This window comes from Schistocerca americana, chromosome 8 (genome assembly GCF_021461395.2).
Source record: "Schistocerca americana isolate TAMUIC-IGC-003095 chromosome 8, iqSchAmer2.1, whole genome shotgun sequence".
Classification (NCBI taxonomy): domain Eukaryota; kingdom Metazoa; phylum Arthropoda; class Insecta; order Orthoptera; family Acrididae; genus Schistocerca; species Schistocerca americana.
Window position 1 is genome coordinate 506295972 of NC_060126.1, and position 23202 is coordinate 506319173.

The window sequence follows — 23202 nt, forward strand, 5'->3', positions numbered from 1 at the left end:
GCGCTTGCGCAGCTACCATGACGTAGGAAGCCCGTATGTACGTACGTGTAAAACACTGAAAGATCATACATTACGTCATAAAAGAAACAAGACATCAGAGGATATTCCAAGGGCATCGGAATTTTGTGAACCACACTAAAATGTGCACATTTAAAATGCATACTTAAAGTGCACATTCGTATATCCAGATTCCCAGTGAAGTAGACCTCGACCTGATATTAAGATTTTCAGTGTGGTTTTTGGGATGTAAATTTTCTTGGAAACGAGACTGTTTTGGCACAAATGGTCATTTTTATAACACGACAAAATATAATTCACGAATTACCACTATCAAATGCCTATTTGGCCTACTACAAGTATAAAGCTTTACGTTAGGAAGTAGTTTCACATTTCATCCACACACACCAGTTTCTCAAGCACGAGATCATAAAGTAGTATTATGAAATTTTTATATAAATTTGGAATTGTCTTATTCTTCTGTAATCTTTGTGATGTCCCCATTTCTTCTCCTTCCTCATTCTAACAAACTGTCTTTTCATCACCAGTTCTGTAGCTATTCCTGCCATTGTCAAAATCTGTTCGCCGATTAACTTCACTAACCCTGCCACAATCACCGGTTTAGTTATCCAGAGATTATTCTCCAGTTAGGCATTATTATGTGTTCGTACAATGCGTTTTCCGCGCTACTCCCAGGATGGAACTTAAGCGGCTGCTAGCCAGGAACTGTACAACTGGTCCTTACTAGTGTAGCGATATGGCCAAAAACTTTCTGTCAAAATTTCATTTTCTTGGATACACCGAGAAGATAATACATAATCTTTCTCACCTGTTATTCCTGTTAGTCGTTTATTTTCATTCTGGTAGTCTGACTCTATGGATTTTGCTATTAATTATAACAATGCTGATCATTCGTAAACCCAATCAACCACATAATCAGACATTGATTGGCATTCATATGTTCAGCTTTAATCCGCTCAGCTCATATAGCCCCATCCCCTTTTGTCTGCAGAAAGTTTATTTCTAGATACGACGAGGATTCTCCTGACAGAGATATCACGTACACTACACACGCATTCAAAAATCAACTTATGATTCATTCAGAAATCAACTTAAAATGTGTTAAAAAAATTTTCAAAAACGAATGTCCGCTGGATGCTAAGCGCTTTGTGAAACTAGCTTTTTTCCTCAAGAATATGAATTTGGCGCCCCCTTTCCCCGGTAGCATCTAGCTGCTTGCTGCGACTGCTTGCACAGCCAACAGCCACATTCCTGTAGTCAGAAGCGGGAGAATCTACTGCTCAAATATGACTCAACTGCGCATGCGCACAAATCTGCTCATAACTGCTAAAATGAATCTAATGTAAACAGTTGTGACTTCACACTCATCGGAGGCAATTTGTTGTTATGAAGCATTGTAAAGTCTTCCTAAAACCTTTGACACATTTTGCTGCTGGCACACGCTTGCATGAGCATGTGTGTCGTCGTTGTATGTGGCACATTTCCTTTGCAATTTAAGTTATTTTCATTTTTTCTCTCATTTATGTTTTATTGTTGAAGTGTTATTCTGCAATAGCGGGATACAGTAATATCCTTTGTTAGAGTATCGGTTCTTACCAATCAAAATTACAAAAATTTAACAGAAAACTAAAACACTGAAGAATTTCCGGGATTCTAAAAAATTCCCGGGTTTTTCCCGGTTTTCTCCCAGACGAAAAAATTCCCGGGATTTTCCCGGTTGTCCTAGGTCGTATACACACTGTAATACAGTCACAACACACCACATCAGCGAACATAATCAGTTAAAACGAATAATTGTGAAGGAAATGGTGTTGGGAGGTGGCTGTGTCTATATATTTTTCTGAAGTGTAATACTACAAAGATTCTTGTTTGAGAATGTTATGTTTCTAGTTCTGGCAGATGATGAAAGCTAATTATAGTCTCCATATACGTGTGGTTTTATTGAGGGTTTGCTTCTCAAATAAAACACTGAGCGAGTTAGTGCAGTGTTAAGGCACTGGACTCACATTTGGCAGGAGCGGGCTTTGAACCCCTGTTCAGCCATACTGACTCGGTTTCCCTTACTCCATTCTTGCATAATTCCATAAATTATGTATATCCTTTATGTAGGATTATATATAAATTATGTCTGCAATGAATCTAACATGCCCTGTACTTTTACGAGGAATAGTCAAGTTACAAACACATAAATAAACTAAAGGATAACGGTGGGAGTGTTGAGTTGCAAACAGGCACAATGAAAAAGAATGCAAAATGCCTGTCTTTAACTCAATGCCGCCTCTATGTTGTAAGTAGCAATATACATTTTTCACCTTGTTTTTATTCCACCCTGGATTTTCCATTATTTAAATAATACTGCCCTTCAATATGCCATTTAGCACAGTGTCCTCAAGAATGTTACAAAGATTTAATGAAACACACTGACTAGTATATCAAAAGAACTGCAACTTTGCTATTCCTAACTACGTGGATACTAATTTTTTTTGTTTCATTTTTCTCATATAATCTTTATGGAAATTCACTAATCCTTTTTCATAGTATAATTATGTACCTCATCATCACAGGAAAAAACATTTATCTCATATGAGTTTCTACATCTACATCTACATCTACATCTACATCAATACTCCACAAGCCACCCAACGGTGTGTGGCGGAGGGCACTTTACGTCCTATTACCTCCTCCATTTGATTGAAAGTTTATGGTACATTTGAAAAGCAGGCTGAAGGATTCCATTTCCACTGGGCTGAACTTTGGATAGTAGCCAATTGTCAGCCAATTGCATTCCTCTGTGTGACATCATAGAAAAAAGAGCAAATGCGAGGTCTTCAAGAAGGCTTGTGGAATTTTGTGCCACATCGACACCTGTCACCATGGAAATTGTTTCACTACTCAACTGTAAGAAATGACAAAACGAATTAAACAACAGAACAGAGAGGTCAAGCAACATCCACAATACAAAGTGACAGTGTTGCGGGCAAGCACAGACAGCTGCACACAATCCACGACTACAAACCTCCACATTTGCTGCTACTGTCAAAAGAGCAGCAGCAGAGCCCTTCAGTCCAGTGAAAACGCTGTTCGTAGTAAGCAGTGGCGCAGGGCACGCGAGTACTGACAGTGGAAGAAAAGTGTCTTCTCGAGTGCTGTGTTTCAGGAAGCTCCTGTACCGCGACAGCTTCTCCACAAGGACTTGTTGGATGCTGGCCCGAAGGGACTGACTGCTGCCCACAGCGCGAGTGTAAACATCGTAACATGCAGCGGGGAGAGATGTCAGTGCCTTGTGGCCTCGTGCAAGTTGATGCCACAGTAATGAAGCTGTCTGTTCTAGCCTTGAGAGGTTGAGTGTTTTATCTGAAACTGTCAATAAGCACTTTCTTTTACTAGAATTGCGTGACACAAAATATGAATACGTAACACAAAGAGGATTGCAACAATACTAAAATGGACCACGGATAATGTCACGGGTAAAGCTGGAATCACCCATCAATACTGCAAAAGATATAAAATATCTTTATGGAGATCCAGTAACTTTAGTTACTGTATTTATGCATAAAAACTGCAAAAACCCTTTTTTAACCATTTTTGCACTGTGGGTCACAATTATCAACATAATTAACAGTGCAAAGGACTCAAATTTTAAGTGTACATTCTTTAGACATTTATCTAGAAACACCATATTCCTGTTTCATCCACATCAAATCAACAAAAATTTTACTATATATTCTTAAGATGAAGGGAATCTCAAAACTTTTTTCAATATAGTTATATGTTACTGAGATCGAGAGGTTCAAAGTTACCATGGTTATACACATAAAATACGTACATTGCATCCAGCTTGAGGTGCAAACATAGTTTTGACAGACATAGTGAACACACGGGAAGGGTTCTGAGTTTACCAAACTATGTTTTAGTCGCCATTTTTTGCCAGGACAAACTTTATGATGCACTGTCTCTCTAAAATGGGTGATTCATGTCAATACAGGCTGTCTTGACCCAGAAATTATTCATTGGTACCAGCTGACAGTGTAAGTAACTCATAAAAAAAATAAATTATTTTGCTATATAAAATTGTTTGAACTTGCATTTCAAACACTGTATTTTTTGTATAAAGTGGTCAAAAGTATCTGGACACCCCCCAAAAAATATGTTTTTCATATTATGTGCATTGTGCTACCACCCACTGCCAGGCACTCAATATCAGCGACCTCAGTAGCCATTAGACATCGTGAGAGAGCAAAATGGGCGCACCGCAGAACTCACGGACTTCAAACGTGGTCAGGTGATTGGGTGTCACTTGTGTCATACGTCTCTACATGAGATTTCCACACTCCTACACATCCCTAGGTCCACTATTTCCGATGTGATAGTGAACTGGAAATGTGAAGGGACACGTACAACACAAAGAGAGTACAGGTTGACCTCATTTGTTGACTGACAGAGACCGCAGACAGTTGAAGAGGGTTGTAATGTGCAATAGGCAAACATCTATCCAGATCATCATACAGGAATTCCAAACTGCATCAGGGTCCACTGCAAGTACTATGACAGTTAGGCAGGAGGTGAGAAAACTTGGATTTCACGGTTGAGCGGCTGAGCCACACACCACACCGGTAAATGCCAAACGACGTCTTGCTTGGTGTAAGGAGTGTAAACATTGGACAACTGAACAATCGAAAAATGTGTGGAGTGACGAATCACAGTACACAGTGTGGCAATCTGATGCCAGGGTGTGGGTATGGCGAACACCGGCTGAACTTTATCTGCCAGCATGTGTAGTGCCAACAGTAAAATTCGGAGGCAGTGGTGTTATGATGTGGTCATGTCTTCCACTGAGGGGGGTGCACCCTTTGTTGTTTCGTGTAGCACTATCACAGCGCAGGCCTACCTTGATGTTTTAAGCACCTTCCTGGTTCCCACTGTTGAAGAGCAATTCGGGGATGGCGACTGTATCTTTCAACATGATCGAGCACCTTTTCATAATGCATGGCCTGTGGCCGGGTGGTTACACGACAATAACATCCCTGTAATGGATTGGTCTGCACAGAGTCCTGACCTGAATCCTATAGAACACCTTTGGGATGTTTTCGAATGCCGACTTTGCACCAGGCCTCACTGACTGACATCGATACCTCTCCTCAGTTCAGCACTCCATGACGAATGGGCTGCCATTCCCCAAGAAAACTTCCAGCACTTGATTGAACATTTGCCTATGAGAGCGGAAGCTGTCATCAAGGCTAAGGATGGGTCAACACCAAATTAAATTCCAGTATTACCGATGGAGGAAGCCACAAACTTTTAAGTTATTTTCAGCTAGGTGTCTGGATCCTATTGATCACATAGTGTAGGTGTAGACTAAAAATGCAGTGCACTTTTATGTAAAGTAGTGTAAAGCAAACATGCAATAGATCGGAAATGATTTTACGTTAACCTTACAGCATGCCTACTTATTTGGCGTTTATGCACAAGGTGCATTCAAGTTCTAAGGCCTCCGATTTTTTTTTCTAATTAACTACTCACCCGAAATCGATGAAACTGGCGTTGCTTCTCGATGTAATCGCCCTGCAGACGTACACATTTTTCACAATGCTGACGCCATGATTCCATGGCAGCGGCGAAGGCTTCCTTAGGAGTCTGTTTTGACCACTGGAAAATTGCTGAGGCAATAGCAGCACGGCTGGTGAATGTGCGGCCACGGAGAGTGTCTTTCATTGTTGGAAAAAGCCAAAAGTCACTAGGAGCCAGGTCAGGTGGGTAGGGAGCATGAGGAATCACTTCAAAGTTGTTATCACAAAGAAACTGTTGCGTAACATTAGCTCGATGTGCGGGTGCGTTGTCTTGGTGAAACAGCACACGCGCAGCCCATCCCGGACGTTTTTGTTGCAGTGCAGGAAGGCATTTGTTCTTAAAAACATTTTTGTAGGATGCACCTGTTACCGTAGTGCCCTTTGGAACGCAATGGGTAAGGATTACACCCTCGCTGTCCCAGAACATGGACACAATCATTTTTTCAGCACTGGCGGTTACCCGAAATTTTTTTGGTGGCGGTGAATCTGTGTGCTTCCATTGAGCTGACTGGCGCTTTGTTTCTAGATTGAAAAATGGCATCCACGTCTCATCCATTGTCACAACCGACGAAAAGAAAGTCCCATTCATGCTGTCGTTGACCGTCAACATTGCTTGGCAACATGCCACACGGGCAGCCATGTGGTCGTCCTTCAGCATTCGTGGCACCCACCTGGATGACACTTTTCGCATTTTCAGGTCGTCATGCAGGATTGTGCGCACAGAACCCACAGAAATGCCAACTCTGGAGGCGATCTATTCAACAGTCGTTCGGCGATCCCCCAAAACAATTCTCTCCACTTTCTCGATCATGTCGTCAGACCGGCTTGTGCGAGCCCAAGGTTGTTTCGGTTTGTTGTCACACGATGTTCTGCCTTCATTAAACTGTCGCACCCACGAACGCACTTTCGACACATCCATAACTCCATCACCACATGTCTCCTTCCACTGTCGATGAATTTCAATTGGTTTCACACCACACAAATTCAGAAAACGAATGATTGCACACTGTTCAAGTAAGGAAAATGTCGCCATTTTAAGTATTTAAAACAGTTCTCATTCTCGTCGCTGGCGGTAAAATTTAATTTGCCGTACGGTGCTGCCATCTCTGGGACGTATTGACAATGAACGCGGCCTCATTTTAAAACAATGCGCATGTTTCTATCTCTTTCCAGTCCTGAGAAAAAAAATCGGAGGCCTTAGAACTTGAATGCACCTCGTATGTCGAAGTATGTAAATGTGGTGAAGGATATAAATAAACTGATAGGAGTAATCCACTAAATCACAGGCTCATATCATTAATGTTAATGTGAAGCAGGCTTTTGGAACATATATTGTGTTCGAAAATTATGAATTACCTTGAAGAAAATGGTCTATTGACACACGGTCAACATGGGTTTAGAAAACATCGTTCTTGTGAAACACAACTAGCTCTTTATTAGCATGAAGTGTTGAGTGCTATTGACAAGCGATTTCAGATCGATTCCATATTTCTGGATGGAGGCTTTTGACACTCTACCACACAAGTGGCTTGTAGTGAAAGTGCGTGCTTATGGAATACCGTCTCAGTAATGTGACTGGATTTGTGATTTCCTGTCACAGACGTCACAGTTCGTAGTAATGACGGAAATTCATCGAATAAAACAGAAGTGATTTCTGGCATTCCCCAAGGTAGAATTATAGGCCCTTTGTTGTTCCTTGTCTATATAAACGATTTGGGAGACAATCTGAGCAGCCGTCTTAGGTTGTTTGCAGATGACGCTGTCATTTGTCGACTAATAAACTTATCAAAAGATCAAAACAAATTGCAAAACGATTTAGAAAAGATATCGGAATGGTGTGAAAATTGGCAAGTGACCCTAAATAACGAGAAGTGTGAGGTCATCCACATGAGTGCTAAAAGCAATCCATTAAACTTCGGGTACACGATAAATCAGTCAAATCTAAAGCCCGTAAATTCAACTAAATACAGACGAATTTCAGTTAGGCACAACTTAAATTGGAAGGAACACACAGAAAATGTTGTAGACAATGCTGACCAAAGACTGCGTTTTATTGGCAGGACACTTAGAAAATGTAACAGATTTACTAAGGAAACTGCCTACACTACTCTTGTCCTTCGTCTTTTAGAATGCTGCTGCGCGGGTGGGATCCTTACCAGATGGGACTGATGGAGTACATCGAGAAGTTCAAAGAAGGGCAGCACGTTTTGTATTATCGCGAAATAGAGGAGAGTGTGTCGCTGAAATGATACAGGATTTGGGATGGACTTCATTACAACAAAGACGTTTTTCGTTGTGACGGAATCTTCTCACGAAATTCCAATCACCAACTTTCTCCTCCGAATGTGAAACTATTTTGTTGACACTGACCTACATAGGGAGAAACGATCACCACGATAATATAAGGGAAATCAGAGCTCGTACGGAAGGATATGGGTGTTCATTCTTTCCACGCACTATACGACATTGGAATAATAGAGAATTGTGAAGGTGGTTCGTGAACCCTCTGCCAGGCACTTAAATTTGATTTGCAGAGTATCGATGTATATGAATTTTACTTACCTACAGAATTTGTTTTACTTAAATACACTGAAGAACCAAAGAAACTGGTACTCCTGCCTATATTGTGTAGGGCCCCTGCGAGCACGCAGAAGTGCCGCAACATGACGTGGTGTGGATTGGACTAATGTCTGATGCAGTGCTGGAGGGAATTGACTCCACGAATCTTGCAGGGCTGTCCATAAATCCATAAGAGTACAAGGGGGTGGAGATCTCTTCTAAACAGCATGTTGCAGCGTGTCCCTGATATGCTAAATATTGTTCATGTCTGGAAAGAACTGTTTAAAGTCAGAAGAGTGTTCCTGGAGCCACTCTGTAGCAATTCTGGATATGTGGGGTATCACATTGTCCTGCAGGAACTGACCAAGTCCGTTGGAATGCACAATGGACATGAATGGATGCAGGTGATCAGACAGGATGCTTATGTAAGCGTCACCTATCAGAGTTGTATCTAGACGTATTACGGATCCCATTTGCACACACCCCACATCATTACAGAGCCTCCACCAGCATGAACAGTCCTTTGTGAAATGCAGGGTCCATGGATTCATGAGGCTGTCTCCATACCCATACACGTCCATTCGCTTGATACAACATGAAACGAAACACGACCGACCAGGCAACATGTTTCCAGTCATCAACAGTCCAATGTCGGTGTTGACTGGCCCAGGCGAGGTGTAAAGCTGTGTGTCATGCAGTCATCAAGGGTACACGCGTGGGCCTTCAGCTCCGAAAGCCCATATCTATTTTGTTTCACTGAATGGTTTACACACTGACACTAGTTGATGGCCCAGCACTGAAGTCTGCAGCAGTTTGTGGAATGGTTGCACTTCTGTCACATTGAACAATTCTCTCAGTCATCATCGGGCCAGATCTTGCAGGATCTTTTTCCAGCCACAGCGATGTCAGAGATTTGATGTTTTTACTGGATTCCCAATATTCACAGTACACTCATGAAATGGTTGTATGGGACAATATCCACTTCATCGCTACCTCGGAGCTGCTGCGTCCCATCGCTCGTGCACTGACTATAACACCAAGTTCAAACTCACTTTAAATCTTGATTACCTGCCATCCACCATGAACCATGGACCTTGCCGTTGGTGGGGAGGCTTGCGTGCCTCAGCGATACAGATGGCCGTACCGTAGGTGCAACCACAACGGAGGGGTATCTGTTGAGAGGCCAGACAAACATGTCGTTCCTGAAGAGGGGCAGCAACCTTTTCAGTAGTTGCAGGGGCAACAGTCTGGATGATTGACTGATCTGGCCTTGTAACATTAACCAAAACGGCCTTGCTGTGCTGGTACTGCAAACGGCTGAAAGCAAGGGGAAACTACAGCCGTAAATTTTCCCGAGGACATGCAGCTTTACTGTATGATTAAATGATGATGGCGTCCTCTTGGGTAAAATATTCCGGAGGTAAAATAGTCCCCCATTCGGATCTCCGGACGGAGACTACTCAAGAGGACGTCATTATCAGGAGAAAGAAAACTGGCGTTCTACGAATCGGAGCGTGGAATGTCAGATCCCTTAATTGGGCAGGTAGGTTAGAAAATTTAAAAAGGGAAATGGATAGGTTAAAGTTAGATATAGTGGGAATTAGTGAAGTTTGGTGGCAGGAGGAACAAGACTTTTGGTCAGGTGATTACAGGGTTATAAATACAAAATCAAATAGGGGTAATGCAGGTGTAGGTTTAATAATGAATAAAAAAATAGGAGTGCGGGTTAGCTACTACAAACAGCATAGTGAACGCATTACTGTGGCCAAGATAGACACAAAGCCCATGCCTACTACAGTAGTACAAGTTTATATGCCAACTAGCTCTGCAGATGATGAAGAAATTGATGAAATGTATGACGAGATAAAAGAAATTATTCAGGTAGTGAAGGGAGACGAAAATTTAATAGTCATGGGTGACTGGAATTCGTCAGTAGGAAAAGGGAGAGAAGGAAACATAGTAGGTGAATATGGATTGGGGGGAACAAATGAAAGAGGAAGCCGCCTTGTAGAATTTTGCACTGAGCATAACTTGATCATAGCTAACACTTGGTTCAAGAATCATAAAAGAAGGTTGTATACCTGGAAGAAGCCTGGAGATACTAAAAGGTATCAGATAGATTATATAATGGTAAGACAGAGATTTAGGAACCAGGTTTTAAATTGTAAGACATTTCCAGGGGCAGATGTGGATTCTGACCACAATCTATTGGTTATGAACTGCAGATTGAAACTGAAGAAACTGCAAAAAGGTGGGAATTTAAGGAGATGGGACCTGGATAAACTGACTAAACCAGAGGTTGTACAGAGTTTCAGGGAGAGCATAAGGGAACAATTGACAGGAATGGGGGAAAGAAATACAGTAGAAGAAGAATGGGTAGCTCTGAGGGATGAAGTAGTGAAGGCAGCAGAGGATCAAGTAGGTAAAAAGACGAGAGTTAATAGAAATCCTTGGGTAACAGAAGAAATATTGAATTTAATTGATGAAAGGAGAAAATATAAAAATGCAGTAAATGAAGCAGGCAAAAAGGAATACAAACGTCCCAAAAATGAGATCGACAGTAAGCGCAAAATGGCTAAGCAGGGATGGCTAGAGGACAAATGTAAGGACGTAGAGGCTTGTCTCACTAGGGGTAAGATAGATACTGCCTACAGGAAAATTAAAGAGACCTTTGGAGAGAAGAGAACCACTTGTATGAATATCAAGAGCTCATATGGCAACCCAGTTCTAAGCAAAGAAGGGAAGGCAGAAAGGTGGAAGGAGTATACAGAGGGTTTATACAAGGGCGATGTACTTAAGGACAATATTATGGAAATGGAAGAGGATGTAGAGGAAGATGAAATGGGAGATAAGATACTGCGTGAAGAGTTTGACAGAGCACTGAAAGACCTGAGTCGAAATAAGGCCCCGGAAGTAGACAACATTCCATTAGTACTACTAACATCCTTGGGAGAACCAGTCATGACAAAACTACCATCTGGTGAGCAAGATGTATGAGACAGGCGAAATACCCACAGACTTCAAGAAGAATATAATAATTCCAATCCCAAAGAAAGCAGGTGCTGACAGACGTGAAAATTACCGAACTATCAGTTTAATAAGTCACAGCTGCAAAATACTAACGCGAATTCTTTACAGACGAATGGAAAAACTGGTAGAAGCGGACCTCGGGGAAGATCAGTTTGGATTCCGTAGAAATGTTGGAACACGTGAGGCAATACTAACCTTACGACTTATCTTAGAAGAAAGATTAAGAAAAGGCAAACCTACATTTCTAGCATTTGTAGACTTAGAGAAAGCTTTTGACAACGTTAACTGGAATACTCTCTTTCAAATTCTGAAGGTGGCAGGGGTAAAATACAGGGAGCGAAAGGCTATTTACAATTTGTACAGAAAGCAGATGGCAGTTATAAGAGTCGAGGGGCATGAAGGGGAAGCAGTGGTTGGGAAAGGAGCGAGACAGGGTTGTAACCTCTCCCCGATGTTATTCAATCTGTATATTGAGCAAGCAGTAAAGGAAACAAAAGAAAAATTCGGATTAGGTATTAAATTTCATGGAGAAGAAGTAAAAACTTTGAGGTTTGCCGATGACATTGTAATCCTGTCAGAGACAGCAAAGGGCTTGGAAGAGCAGATGAACGGAATGGACAGTGTCTTGAAAGGAGGATATAAGATGAACATCAACAAAAGCAAAACGAGGATAATGGAATGTAGTCAAATTAAATTGGGTGATGCTGAGGGAATTAGATTAGGAAATGAGACACTTAAAGTAGTAAAGGAGTTTTGCTATTTAGGGAGTAAAATAACTGATGATGGCCGAAGTAGAGAGGATATAAAATGTAGACTGGCAATGGCAAGGAAATCGTTTCTGAAGAAGTTAAAATTGTTAACATCGAGTATAGATTTAAGTGTCAGGAAGTCGTTTCTGAAAGTATTTGTATGGAGTGTAGCCATGTATGGAAGTGAAACATGGACGATAACCAGTTTGGACAAGAAGAGAGTAGAAGCTTTCGAAATGTGGTGCTACAGAAGAATGCTGAAGATAAGGTGGGTAGATCACGTAACTAATGAGGACGTATTGAATAGGATTGGGGAGAAGAGAAGTTTGTGGCACAACTTAACTAGAAGAAGGGATCGGTTGGTACGACATGTTTTGAGGCATCAAGGGATCACAAATTTAGCATTGGAGGGCAGCGTGGAGGGTAAAAATCGTAGAGGGAGACCAAGAGATGAATACACTAAGCAGATTCAGAAGGATGTAGGTTGCAGTAGGTACTGGGCGATGAAGAAACTTGCACAGGATAGAGTAGCATGGAGAGCTGCATCAAACCAGTCTCAGGACTGTAAGACCATAACAACAAACAACAACCTGCCATCGTAGCAGCAATAACAGATCTAACAAGTGCCTCGGACACTTTTCTTGTATAGGTGTTGGCGACAGCAGCACTGTATTCTGCCTGTTTATATGTCTCTATATTTGAATACGCATGCCTATACCAATTTCTATGGTGCTTCAGTGTATATAAACAGCACACCCTGTTGTAACAGGGAAAAAGAAGGGAAAATAGATCCTGTCAGAGCACAAAAATGGTGAGTATGTTCCTCTTTAAGAGACTCTGACAGAAAAGTGGAGAATCAGCTGCCTCAATCCTCATTCCACCTTTCTCATCAAAAATATCAGCAAGCAACCATATTCACGCTTTTTTATGCTGATAGACAGTAGCAGAGACACTGTGACAGTGGAAGAGAGGAGGCAGTGCCAGTTGGAGAGAAAGAGTGAGGAGACACTGATAGTGGGGGTGAGAAAGTGGCAGTAAAAGAGAGAGAGAGAGAGAGAGAGAGAGAGAGAGAGAGAGAGAGAGAGAGAGAGAGAGATGGATGGATATTGTAGCATTGGGAGTAAAGAGAGAGACAAGACAGTGGAAATGAAAACGAGAGGTGAACAGAGACCTTACATAAGCTCGAGGGGCCCAACCCTCCGAGACTGGCAAGCTCTAACACAAAAAAAATTGCCCACTTTCTCCCCACCTCTAATGCCCACATGTTTAAGTTTCCTGGTCTAGGAATCAAAAGCCTAAGCAAAGCATCCCCAATTCCAGGTGTTGAGAGGAGATAATGGTGGGTGAAGACAAGGACACCTGACAGCAAGTGATAAAGGAAGAGACAGTGGCGGTGAGAAAGAAAAAGAACGGGACAAAGACAATTGGAGTGGTACAGAGAGAGAGAGAGACAGTGAAAGTGGCAGAGAAGCTGGCAGTGATAAGGAAGAGCGAGAGACATATATGATACAGTGAGAGTGGGACACACAGACAGACAGACAGACAGACAGATGGAAAGAGAGAGAGAGAGAGAGAGAGAGAGAGAGAGAGAGCACTAATGGGAGAAGAAGGAGGCAGTGGAGAAGAGATATACACAGACAGCGGCAGTGAGAGGGACTAGATGGGTATCAATGATTCATTACAGAGAGAGAATGGGTAAAACTATTAAGAATGTTCTGTGTTATAAGTGTGTGAATACGTTCACACACCAAACCTTTTGGTGAGAAAGGCGGAATGAGGACTGTGAGAGCTGGTTCCACACTTTTCTGTCACAGCCTTTCACACAGGAGCATATTCGGCTTTTTTAAAAGCAATAATAGAAGAGTTTTTAAAATGGTTTAATAACTGCTCAAGAACTAATTTTGACAATATTAAGAAAATGATATATTGCTGCTCACCAGAGGACATATTGAGTCACAGACAAGTACAATGAAAGACTACTACACATGCGAGCTTTTGGCCAAAGTGCCTTCTTACAAAACACACACACACACACACACACACACACACACAAGACTACTGTCTCTGGCCAAAGAAGTTGGACTGTGAGCACCTTTGTCTGATGGGAGAAGAAATCTATGAGTGAGTGGTGGGAATAAGAAGTGTGTAATGCTGCTTGTAGGAGTGTGCTGGGAGGTGGTGGGAACAGGGTAGAGCAGCTAGGTGCAGTCGGGATGTTAGTTTGGGGGAACAGAAAAGGAGATAAGGGGAAAAAAGATTACTGGGTGCATTGGTGAGAACAGAAAGCTGTCTAGTGCAGAGGTGGTAGCAGGGAAGGGGATTGTGGGTGACAACAAGGACTGACAAAGGTCGACGTGTTGACGTCGGGGGGATTATGGAAATGAAGGATATATTGCAGTGAGAGTTCTCATCCACACAATCCAGAAAAGATGGTGTTGGTAGGGAGGATCCAGATGGCTCATGATGTAAAGCAATCACTGAACCAAAGAATGCTGTGGTGGGCAACATGGTGGGCAACATGCTCAGCAACTGGGTGGTCCAGCTGCCTCTTGCCCACAGTTTGTCGGTGGCCATTCGTGCGGGCATACAGCTTGTTGGTAGTCGTGCCCACATAGAACACAGCACAGTGGTTGCACCAACCCTACCAATCAGACTCAACCCAAAACCAATGTTGAACGCTGCCTGACTCAGTTTACTCCTCCATCCACCCCCACTGCCGCCAAATCAATCCCTGTTAACATTACAGAATTTCTTAACCTCAAACCTTGCCTCACCATAATTCCCCAAATCCCTCAACACGGAAGCTAACCTTATGTACGCAGAAAGAACTGCAATCCACCATCTAAAAATTGATCCCAATCTTACACTCCTACCTGTCAACAAAGGATCCACCATTGTGGTTTTTAACAATAGGGATTACCTGGTGGAAAGACTCCACCAGCTCTCTGTCAGATTCATCGTCGTATAAACTCCTGCAACAGTAATACCAATCCATAAATCCAACAGGATCTCTAGTCTCTCCTCAAATCCATAGCCCCCCCCCCCCCCAAACCTCCCCCCATCTCTCTATATATATATATCTCTTTCTCTCTCTCATCCTCACCCCATCATTCCCCACACTCCTCACTTCTATACTCTCCCTGAAGACCACAAACCCAGCCACCCAAGATACCCCATTTAGGACCAGTTAATGTGACCCCACTGAGAGAAAATCTGCTTACTATCTGAACCTACCCTCCTGTGTATAGAAACCAATCATTTCCTCAAGCAACTCTCCACAGTTCTTATTCCTTTACCACATGGCGACCTTTACACAAATATCCCTAATGCCTATGGCCTTGCTCTTCCTGAATACTACATTTCCCAATGTCCAACTCAATAGAAACCTAAATCCTCCTCCTTAATCGCCACGACCAATTATATCCTCACCCACAACTAATTCACCTATGATGGCATCACCTACAAGCAAAGCTGTAATACAGCAATGGGCACCTGCTTGTCACCATCCTAAGCCAACCTATTCATGGGCCTTCCAGAGGAATTCTCCCTAACCTCCCAAAATCCCAAACTGCTCACCTGGTTCAGATTCACCACTGACACCTTCATAATCTGGCCCAAGGATGAGGACATCCTATACACATTTCTCCAGAAACTCAACACTTTCTCTGCCATTCGCTTCATGTGGCACTTCTCAACACAACTTCCTCTATGCTGACCACCTCAAAGATGGGTACATCAGTACCTCTGTCAGTAACAAACCTACCAACCACCAGCAACACCTCCATTTAAAAAGCTGCCACACATTCCACTCCAAGACATCCTTTCCATAGAACCTAGCCACCCAAGGTCGTTGCATCTGTACTAACAATCAGTCCCTCTCCCAATATACCAAGGGTCTCACTGAGGCCTTCACAGAAAGAAATTACTGTCTCAATGTTGTACACACACACACACACACACACACACACACACACACACACACACACACACACACCTCCTGTGCCTTACCCCTCCAGTCATTCATCACCTCCCAGAGCCCCACCATAGAGCCACAAAGCAGTAGTCCCCTCGTGACTCACAAGGGAATATTCCAATGTGTTAATAAATGATCTTGATGAAACTAGGCAGGGGTGTAGATGAGCAAAATAGTGCAATACATATTTTTTGTTTGTGCCCAATTTCAGTCTTAAAGGGGTAAAAAATACCCTGAAATTTAATGTGGCATTTTAGGTTTGGAGGAAATATCTTTGAAACAATGATATATAAAAATGTTTTTTGTACAAAAGTTCATATGTAATTAATATTCTTGAAAAATCCAGGATGGAATGTAACAATATAGGGTGTCCCAAAAAGAATGACCCAATTTTAAATAGAATTATTTATTAGGAAGAAGGGCTTAACACCAACAAATTGCATACTAAATTACTCATAAAAGGCAGAAGTTTATAAAAACCCATCATAAATGTTCAATATGTCCTCCATTGGTTGCATGGATGACATCCACTCAAATGCTCGGCGGATTTGTTCCACAATTTTTTCAGGAACTCGTGGCCGGCCAGGACTTTTGCCTTTACAGAGGCACCCTGTTTCTTCAAACTGTTTATACCACTGTTGAATGTTCTTTGGTGACGGTGGTTTAGCAGGAAATTGAATATGAAACACCTGCTGAACTGCGATCACTGATTGAGTATGACTAAATTCAGTAACACAATATGCCTGCTGTTATGTTGACGCCATATTGCGCGAGACTGGCTGCACGCTCCAGGTCAGCACTCATAGCAACATCTAGCGGATTTTTTCTGAAACTCTAGACCCTGCTGATTACATCTAGCACTGTTTCAGTTACCTAGTGAGATTTGTCTAAATATTATTACAAATTAAAATTGGGTCATTCTTTTTGGGACACCCTGTATTATAAGTAGGACAGTTGCTACTAACCATATAACGAAGATGCTGAGTCGCAGAGAGGAACAACACAAAGACTGTCGCAAAATAAACTTTCCACCAACAAGAATTTTGTCAAAAATAGATCACACACACACACACACACACACACACACACACACACACACATACCGACCAAAGCCTCTGCCAGCTGAGGCCACACTGAGTTTTACAACATAAATTTAAAAAGCTTTCAAGCCACATTCATCGCTGGTAATATAGCTTCTGAAATGCTATTTTTAGAAAATAAGCTGCACACAATTTGCTGTCAGAGTATTTTCAACATTCTTATATTACACTTGTTGTATGTTTTAAATTGTTGTTTTATGTTTTACATTCTTTTTTTACCACTCCATATACACATATTTTATTAATTGATGCTCTAAAGGGTTCTTTCATACTGACCTCACTGGAAAACAAAACATCTTTCAACACGGTCACATGTTTGCTTACCAGATAATAATAATAATAATATATATTTTATTGTCTTTAGGCCATTACAGCAATTGACAACGTCAAATGAAGATACAATACAGTGTGATAATGTATTGACTACTGAAATATTTTAGCTTATATTACAATAAATGTACAGTGGGTCATCTATTGGATTACTGCATTTTACAGATGAAGAATTCATTGATGTCATAGAACGGGTGGGCAATTAACTATTCATGCAGTCTCTCTTTGAATGTATGTTCAGGAAGATCCTGTATAGCATGTAGCAGCTTATTAAATTAGTTTATGCCCTGTGACTTCGTAGCTATTTATTGATTTTGATAATCTGTGGTAAGGCCTGTATATGTGTTTGATGCTTCTTGTATTGTAACAATGTACATTTTCTCCAAGTTTCACATGTTGTAGGTTCTTCTTCATATTGATTAAGACAGTGTATATATAGAGGTTTATTACTGTCATAATTTTTTGTTCAGGAAATAAGGGTTTGCAGTGAGCCTTATGTGAAGAATTTGTAATTATCCTAATGGCTTTCTGCAGCAATAATAGGACGTCATGTATATGACTACAATTACCCCATAAGATAATGCCATAGGATAGTAAACTTTGGAAAAATGCAAAATAAGATGATCTGACATATGTTTCAGGTAGACAATTTCTGAGTTGTCTTAATAAATAAATTACTCGAGATAGCTTACTACTAATATAGTTTACATGTTGGCCCCACAATAACTTTTCATCTAAAAAAACTCCCAAGAATTTAACAGAACTAGGGTAATCAGATAGTGGCTTGTCTCTTAGAGTGAAGATTATCTGGTGAGTTTTATTTTCATTTAGCAAGAAATCATTTGCTCTGAACCAATATGCTGCGTGAGTGAGTGTATTTTCAGCACAGGTTTTAAGATTGTTACTGCTATGTATAAAAGTCATATCATCTGTGCACAATACAGTGGTGGATCTAATAAAGGAGGGGATGTCATTGATAATTATCAGAAACAGGAAGGGGCCCAGTACAGATCCCTGAGGCACACCTACTTTAACATATTCTATGTTTGACATTTCCTTACCAAACACAAACTACCTGTTTACAGTTACTGAGATAAGCTTTTAATAGTCTGAGACTGTTTCCTTCGATGCCATAAGATTTTAGTTTCTCAAGTAGCGGTGTGTGCTCAACACAGTCGAAGGCCTTGCTTAGTTCACAGAAAGAGACCTGAGCAAAGCCTTTGTCCTCAAAAACTTTGAGGATGTAACTGACTACTGTGTCGATCGCATCAATGGTCGACAGATTCTTCCTAAACCCATATTGTGTAACATTAATTATTCCTAGGTTCTCAGAGTGACATGATAATTGTTGGTACATGATACATTTTATTACCTTGGAGAATGCGGGTACTATTGAAATAGGCCTGTAACTAGATGGAGAGTCTTTATCTCCCTTTTTGTGTACTGGGACGATCCTAGACAGTTTTAATTCATCAGGAAAATTTCCCTCAAGTAAGCACTGTTTATGCAATGGGTTAAAGGGTACAGAATGCAATCACACACTTTATTCAGCAGGTTGCATGATATGTCATATATATCTAAGTTATCAGATGGTTTCAGTTGCTTTATGACCCCTTGTACAAATCTAGGCAATACTTCGGAGAAAGTTAGCATGCTTGTGTTTAGTGACTGTCTACCCCAATTTTTAGACAGTAACTCTGATGCACTAATGTCTGGTTTGATAACTGTATCTCCTATTTCTTTCACTGAATTAATAAAAAAACTCATTGAGTGTTTGAGGTGGGATATTAATTTTGTCTTTTTTAGTATCTGTGGCACCACTGTTAATTACTTTCCAAGCAGTTTTGCATTTATTGGTGGAATTATGTATGCTGTTAGCATTGTAGGTTTTCTTGGCTTTTTTGTATTCATTCGTGCATTCCACATAGGCTGATTTGGCATAGTCTGACTTCATACTACTGTATATGTTTGTACAGTAACAAAACTTGTTTTTTTAGATCTGTCAGCTGTTTCGTGTACCACATATTTTGTCTGTTTTGAGATCTGGATTTGTGGCTGCTGTGCGTTATTTTTATTTTCTTTATGGGAATACTATGGTTAAATAGGGTCAAGAAAGCGTTAAAAACTCTATCAAATATTATACTGTCACAAGGACTCTTGGTCCAAATTTCCTGCCCCCTTCCCTCCTAGTTTTGAATATTGTCCCTCTGGTGACCCCAATATGCTTGATGATGGCACAGGTAGAGCCATGGAATGTATACGGGTTTCAATGTTGGAAGAACCTTTTGAGAAGATTTTCAGATCTAGTTCTACTGAATGATTATGACGTCAATCTCCACTTCAGAAACAATACAATGAAGTTGCAGTCACAAGTACATAATCAATGCCCTTTGCCAAGGCTTTACCAATCTACTGAAATATGCCTGACTCAAATAGGGTTGTTTAGAGGATCACCTGTGACAATTTGAAACTGTGTTGAATTTTATTTTATATTGTTTTGCCCATCCTGTATATTCTGTGAAAAAGGAAAAAACAATGTAAAACATAAAATAACAATTTAAACCAAACAACATATACAAGTAAAATAAATAATTAGAATTGTAATGAATTAACCATGTTGAAAATACTCCGACAGCACACTGTATATAGTTTATTTTCCAAAAATGTTATTTCAGAAACAAGCTTTATTACCCAGGGATGAAAGTGCCTTGAAAGCTTCTTTAATTTGAGTTGTAACCAAAGTTTTCAGTTTTCAAAACAAATAAATGGTGGTGTGGTATTTTTTAAAATTTCAAATTATTACAAAAGTTGAAACTTCCTGGCAGATTAAAACTGTGTGCCTGACAGACTCGAACTCGGGACCTTTGCCTTTCGCGGGCAAGTGCTCTACCAACTGAGCTACCGAAGCACGACTCACGCCCGGTACTCACAGCTTTACTTCTGCCAGTACCTCGTCTCCTACCTTCCAAACTTTACAGAAGCTCTCCTGCAAACCTTGCAGAACTGTGCAGAAGCTGTGAGTACCGGGCGTGAGTCGTGCTTCGGTAGCTCAGGTGGTAGAGCACTTGGCTGCGAAAGGCAAAGGTCCCGAGTTCGAGTCTCGGTCGGGCACACAGTTTTAATCTGCCAGGAAGTTTCATATCAGCGCACACTCTGCTGCAGAGTGAAAATCTCATTCTGGATTACAAAAGTTGATTAAACAGTTTTCAAGAACATTAATTACATAGGAATTTTTATATGAAAAACATTTTTTATGTGCCCCTGTTTAAAAGGCATTCCTTATAAAACTAAAATGCCAAATTACCTTTCGGGGTGTGTTTTATCCTTAAAAGAAAAATTGGGGGGAAAAAGTATTGCACTATTTTGCTCACGCTATACACCCTCCAAGATCATTTATTGATGCTTTGACACATTCCATTGTCACCGAGGACTGGAGCAACTGAATCACATTCTCCATTCTCCGCCACAGTTTCAACTACCTCTTCTTGTGCAGTGAAATGTGGAATATCTTACCCACTACCCCTCCCACTTAATCTATGCAATATCCTTGTCCATCCCTACTCTACCCCTTCTCCCAACCCCATGCCATGCGGCTCATATCCCCACAATATGTAATAGATCTAGATGCAAGACCTGCCCCAAACATCTCCCCCCACTCCACCCCACCCCACCCCTCCACCTAGTCCTGTCAGTTCACAAGCATCATCTATCCCATAAAAGGTGGGGCTGTGGGCATGAAAACCAACAATCTGTCTGTCCGCATGAATAGCCACCAAAAAAATGTGTCACCAAGAGACGGCTGGACCACCCAGTTGCTGAGCATGCTACTCAACACAATGTCCTTCACTTCAGTGACTGCTTTGCAGCCTATGCCATCTGGATCCTTCCTACTAACACCAGCTTTTTGGAACTGAACAGGTGGGAATTCTCCCTGCGATATATCCTACATTCCTGAAACCCCCCTGGGACCTCAACCTTTGTTAGTCCCTGTTCTCACTCAACTATACCCTTCCTTATTCCCACTCCCACACTTCACAGCCATCTATTCCACCAACTCACCCACAGTGGGTTTTCCCCCCCTCCTCTCTTTCCCTCCCCTCCCCTACCTCACCCACCTGCCAACCTCCCCTCTCCCTGATTAACCTCCTGACTTCATCCAGCTGCCGTACCCTTGCCCTACCACGCCCCTACATGCTCTCACAGGCAGCATTTTACCTTCCCTTTTTTGTTGTGCCTCTCTGTGACTGAACATCTTCCCTATATGGTCAGTAGCAATCTATCCTTTTCATAATGTTGTCGTCATTCTATTCTGGATTTTTCAAGAAAAAATTTTTGTTGATGAATCTGGCAATACTGTGGTAATGATAAATGGTTATTTAATGACAACCTTGACTTATCTGAAGACTCATCATTCTTGTTAAATGTGAGCTAACTAAACCTCCTCAGTATGATCAATTAGCGTACTAAAGGAAGCACCATGTATATCATCTATGAGGCCAAGCAAGTACATTTACTGTGAGCCTTTCACTTGTTGGCGATGAATATATATTCATGGTTTCATGAGCACGAATGCAGGTCCAATTTCCAGTTGCCAGAACAGATTTATGGACAATGGTTATATAACTGTCCAACAAGTGGGGATTCAACATTCCCTACTCCAATGCACAATGAGATATTTTTAAACTTAATTCATTATTACTCCATTGCTATGTTAAATTCCTACAAACCCCCTACTAATCCACCATCCATTTCAACAACAAGCTCCAGTTCTCAAATACTTCTTCCCTCATGTAAAATATTTTTCAGTATATCTTAGGGAGGCCTTCAGCTTTACCGATCAATACACTGTGTGATTCTTTTTATAAACTATGTAAGAAGAGAGAAAATTATGTCACACTGTTCTATGAATTTGGGCCTGCAAATGTCCTTCAGCCATAAATGATATACAGTAATCACATGTGAATACATATGTAATGGGGAAAATTATTTCGGAAGGTAGCATGAAATCGGGAACATACAATTCAAGATGGCAGTTTTACCAACAATTACATATTCTAGCCGACACTGATCTGAATCAAGGTACTCTGCTATAAACAATTTGTTAAAATATAATTCTGTTACTTCTGGATATTAGTGAAGTTAATTGTAATAGGCACGAGGATGAAAAGAATTCAAACCTCCGAGATCCCAACATTACATCATAATGTATTGCAAACACATTTCAAGAAAATATCCAATAATATAATTATAACCCTCACAAAATATATAAATGTATCAGTAGTAGCAATATTAATATTATAATGGCTGTACTTTACCTCCAAGCATGCTACAGACAGCATGATGAACATCCAATAATGCACTTTGGTGGTGATAATTTTTTATTCCACATCTAAAAAGAATTGACAATTCATCTAAGTTCCTAAAATCCTCTTCTGTTTGTATAAATATTTCCACACCACGGTTTCTCATTGCCCTAAAAGCAAATAAATAAATAAATAAATAAATAAAATTCAATGTAAGAGAATCCTTTTAGGACATTAAACAAAACTCAAGAAACATAGGGATTAGCTAACTGATATCACTAATGTTTCCTGTAGTTCATCAATATTTCTGAGCAAACTGTAAGCAATCAACAGCCAAACAGCCTGGTAAAAAGATGACACAAATGGTAGACATGAATGAAAGATTAGTTAACATTTTTAATTTAATTGTGTGTTGTTTATTTAAAGTCGCTGATGAAATCAATTAGGATCAGTTATTTATAAAATATCTAGCAGTCCACCTCAGCTTCGCAAAGGCAGCACAAAGTATCTATAGCTGCATGCCCTGTCTGGCGTAGTAGTAATTTTCTTTACGAGACACTGCATAGAGCTATG

General features: G+C 40.9%; 1 protein-coding gene across 1 annotated transcript in view; it reads right to left on the reverse strand.

Moving 5' to 3' along the window:
* Positions 1-22766, reverse strand: part of LOC124544805 (midasin-like) — a 291545-nt gene extending 268779 nt beyond the window's left edge. Inside the window, exons 1-3 of the mRNA XM_047123490.1 lie at positions 22642-22766; positions 3035-3378; positions 2697-2914 (exon numbers count right to left, since the gene is read on the reverse strand). Of these exons, the coding sequence (XP_046979446.1) occupies positions 2697-2914; positions 3035-3378; positions 22642-22651 (572 nt within the window). The 5' untranslated portion in view covers positions 22652-22766. The remainder of the gene's footprint in view (positions 1-2696; positions 2915-3034; positions 3379-22641) is intronic.
* Between the last annotated feature and the right edge of the window lie 436 nt (positions 22767-23202).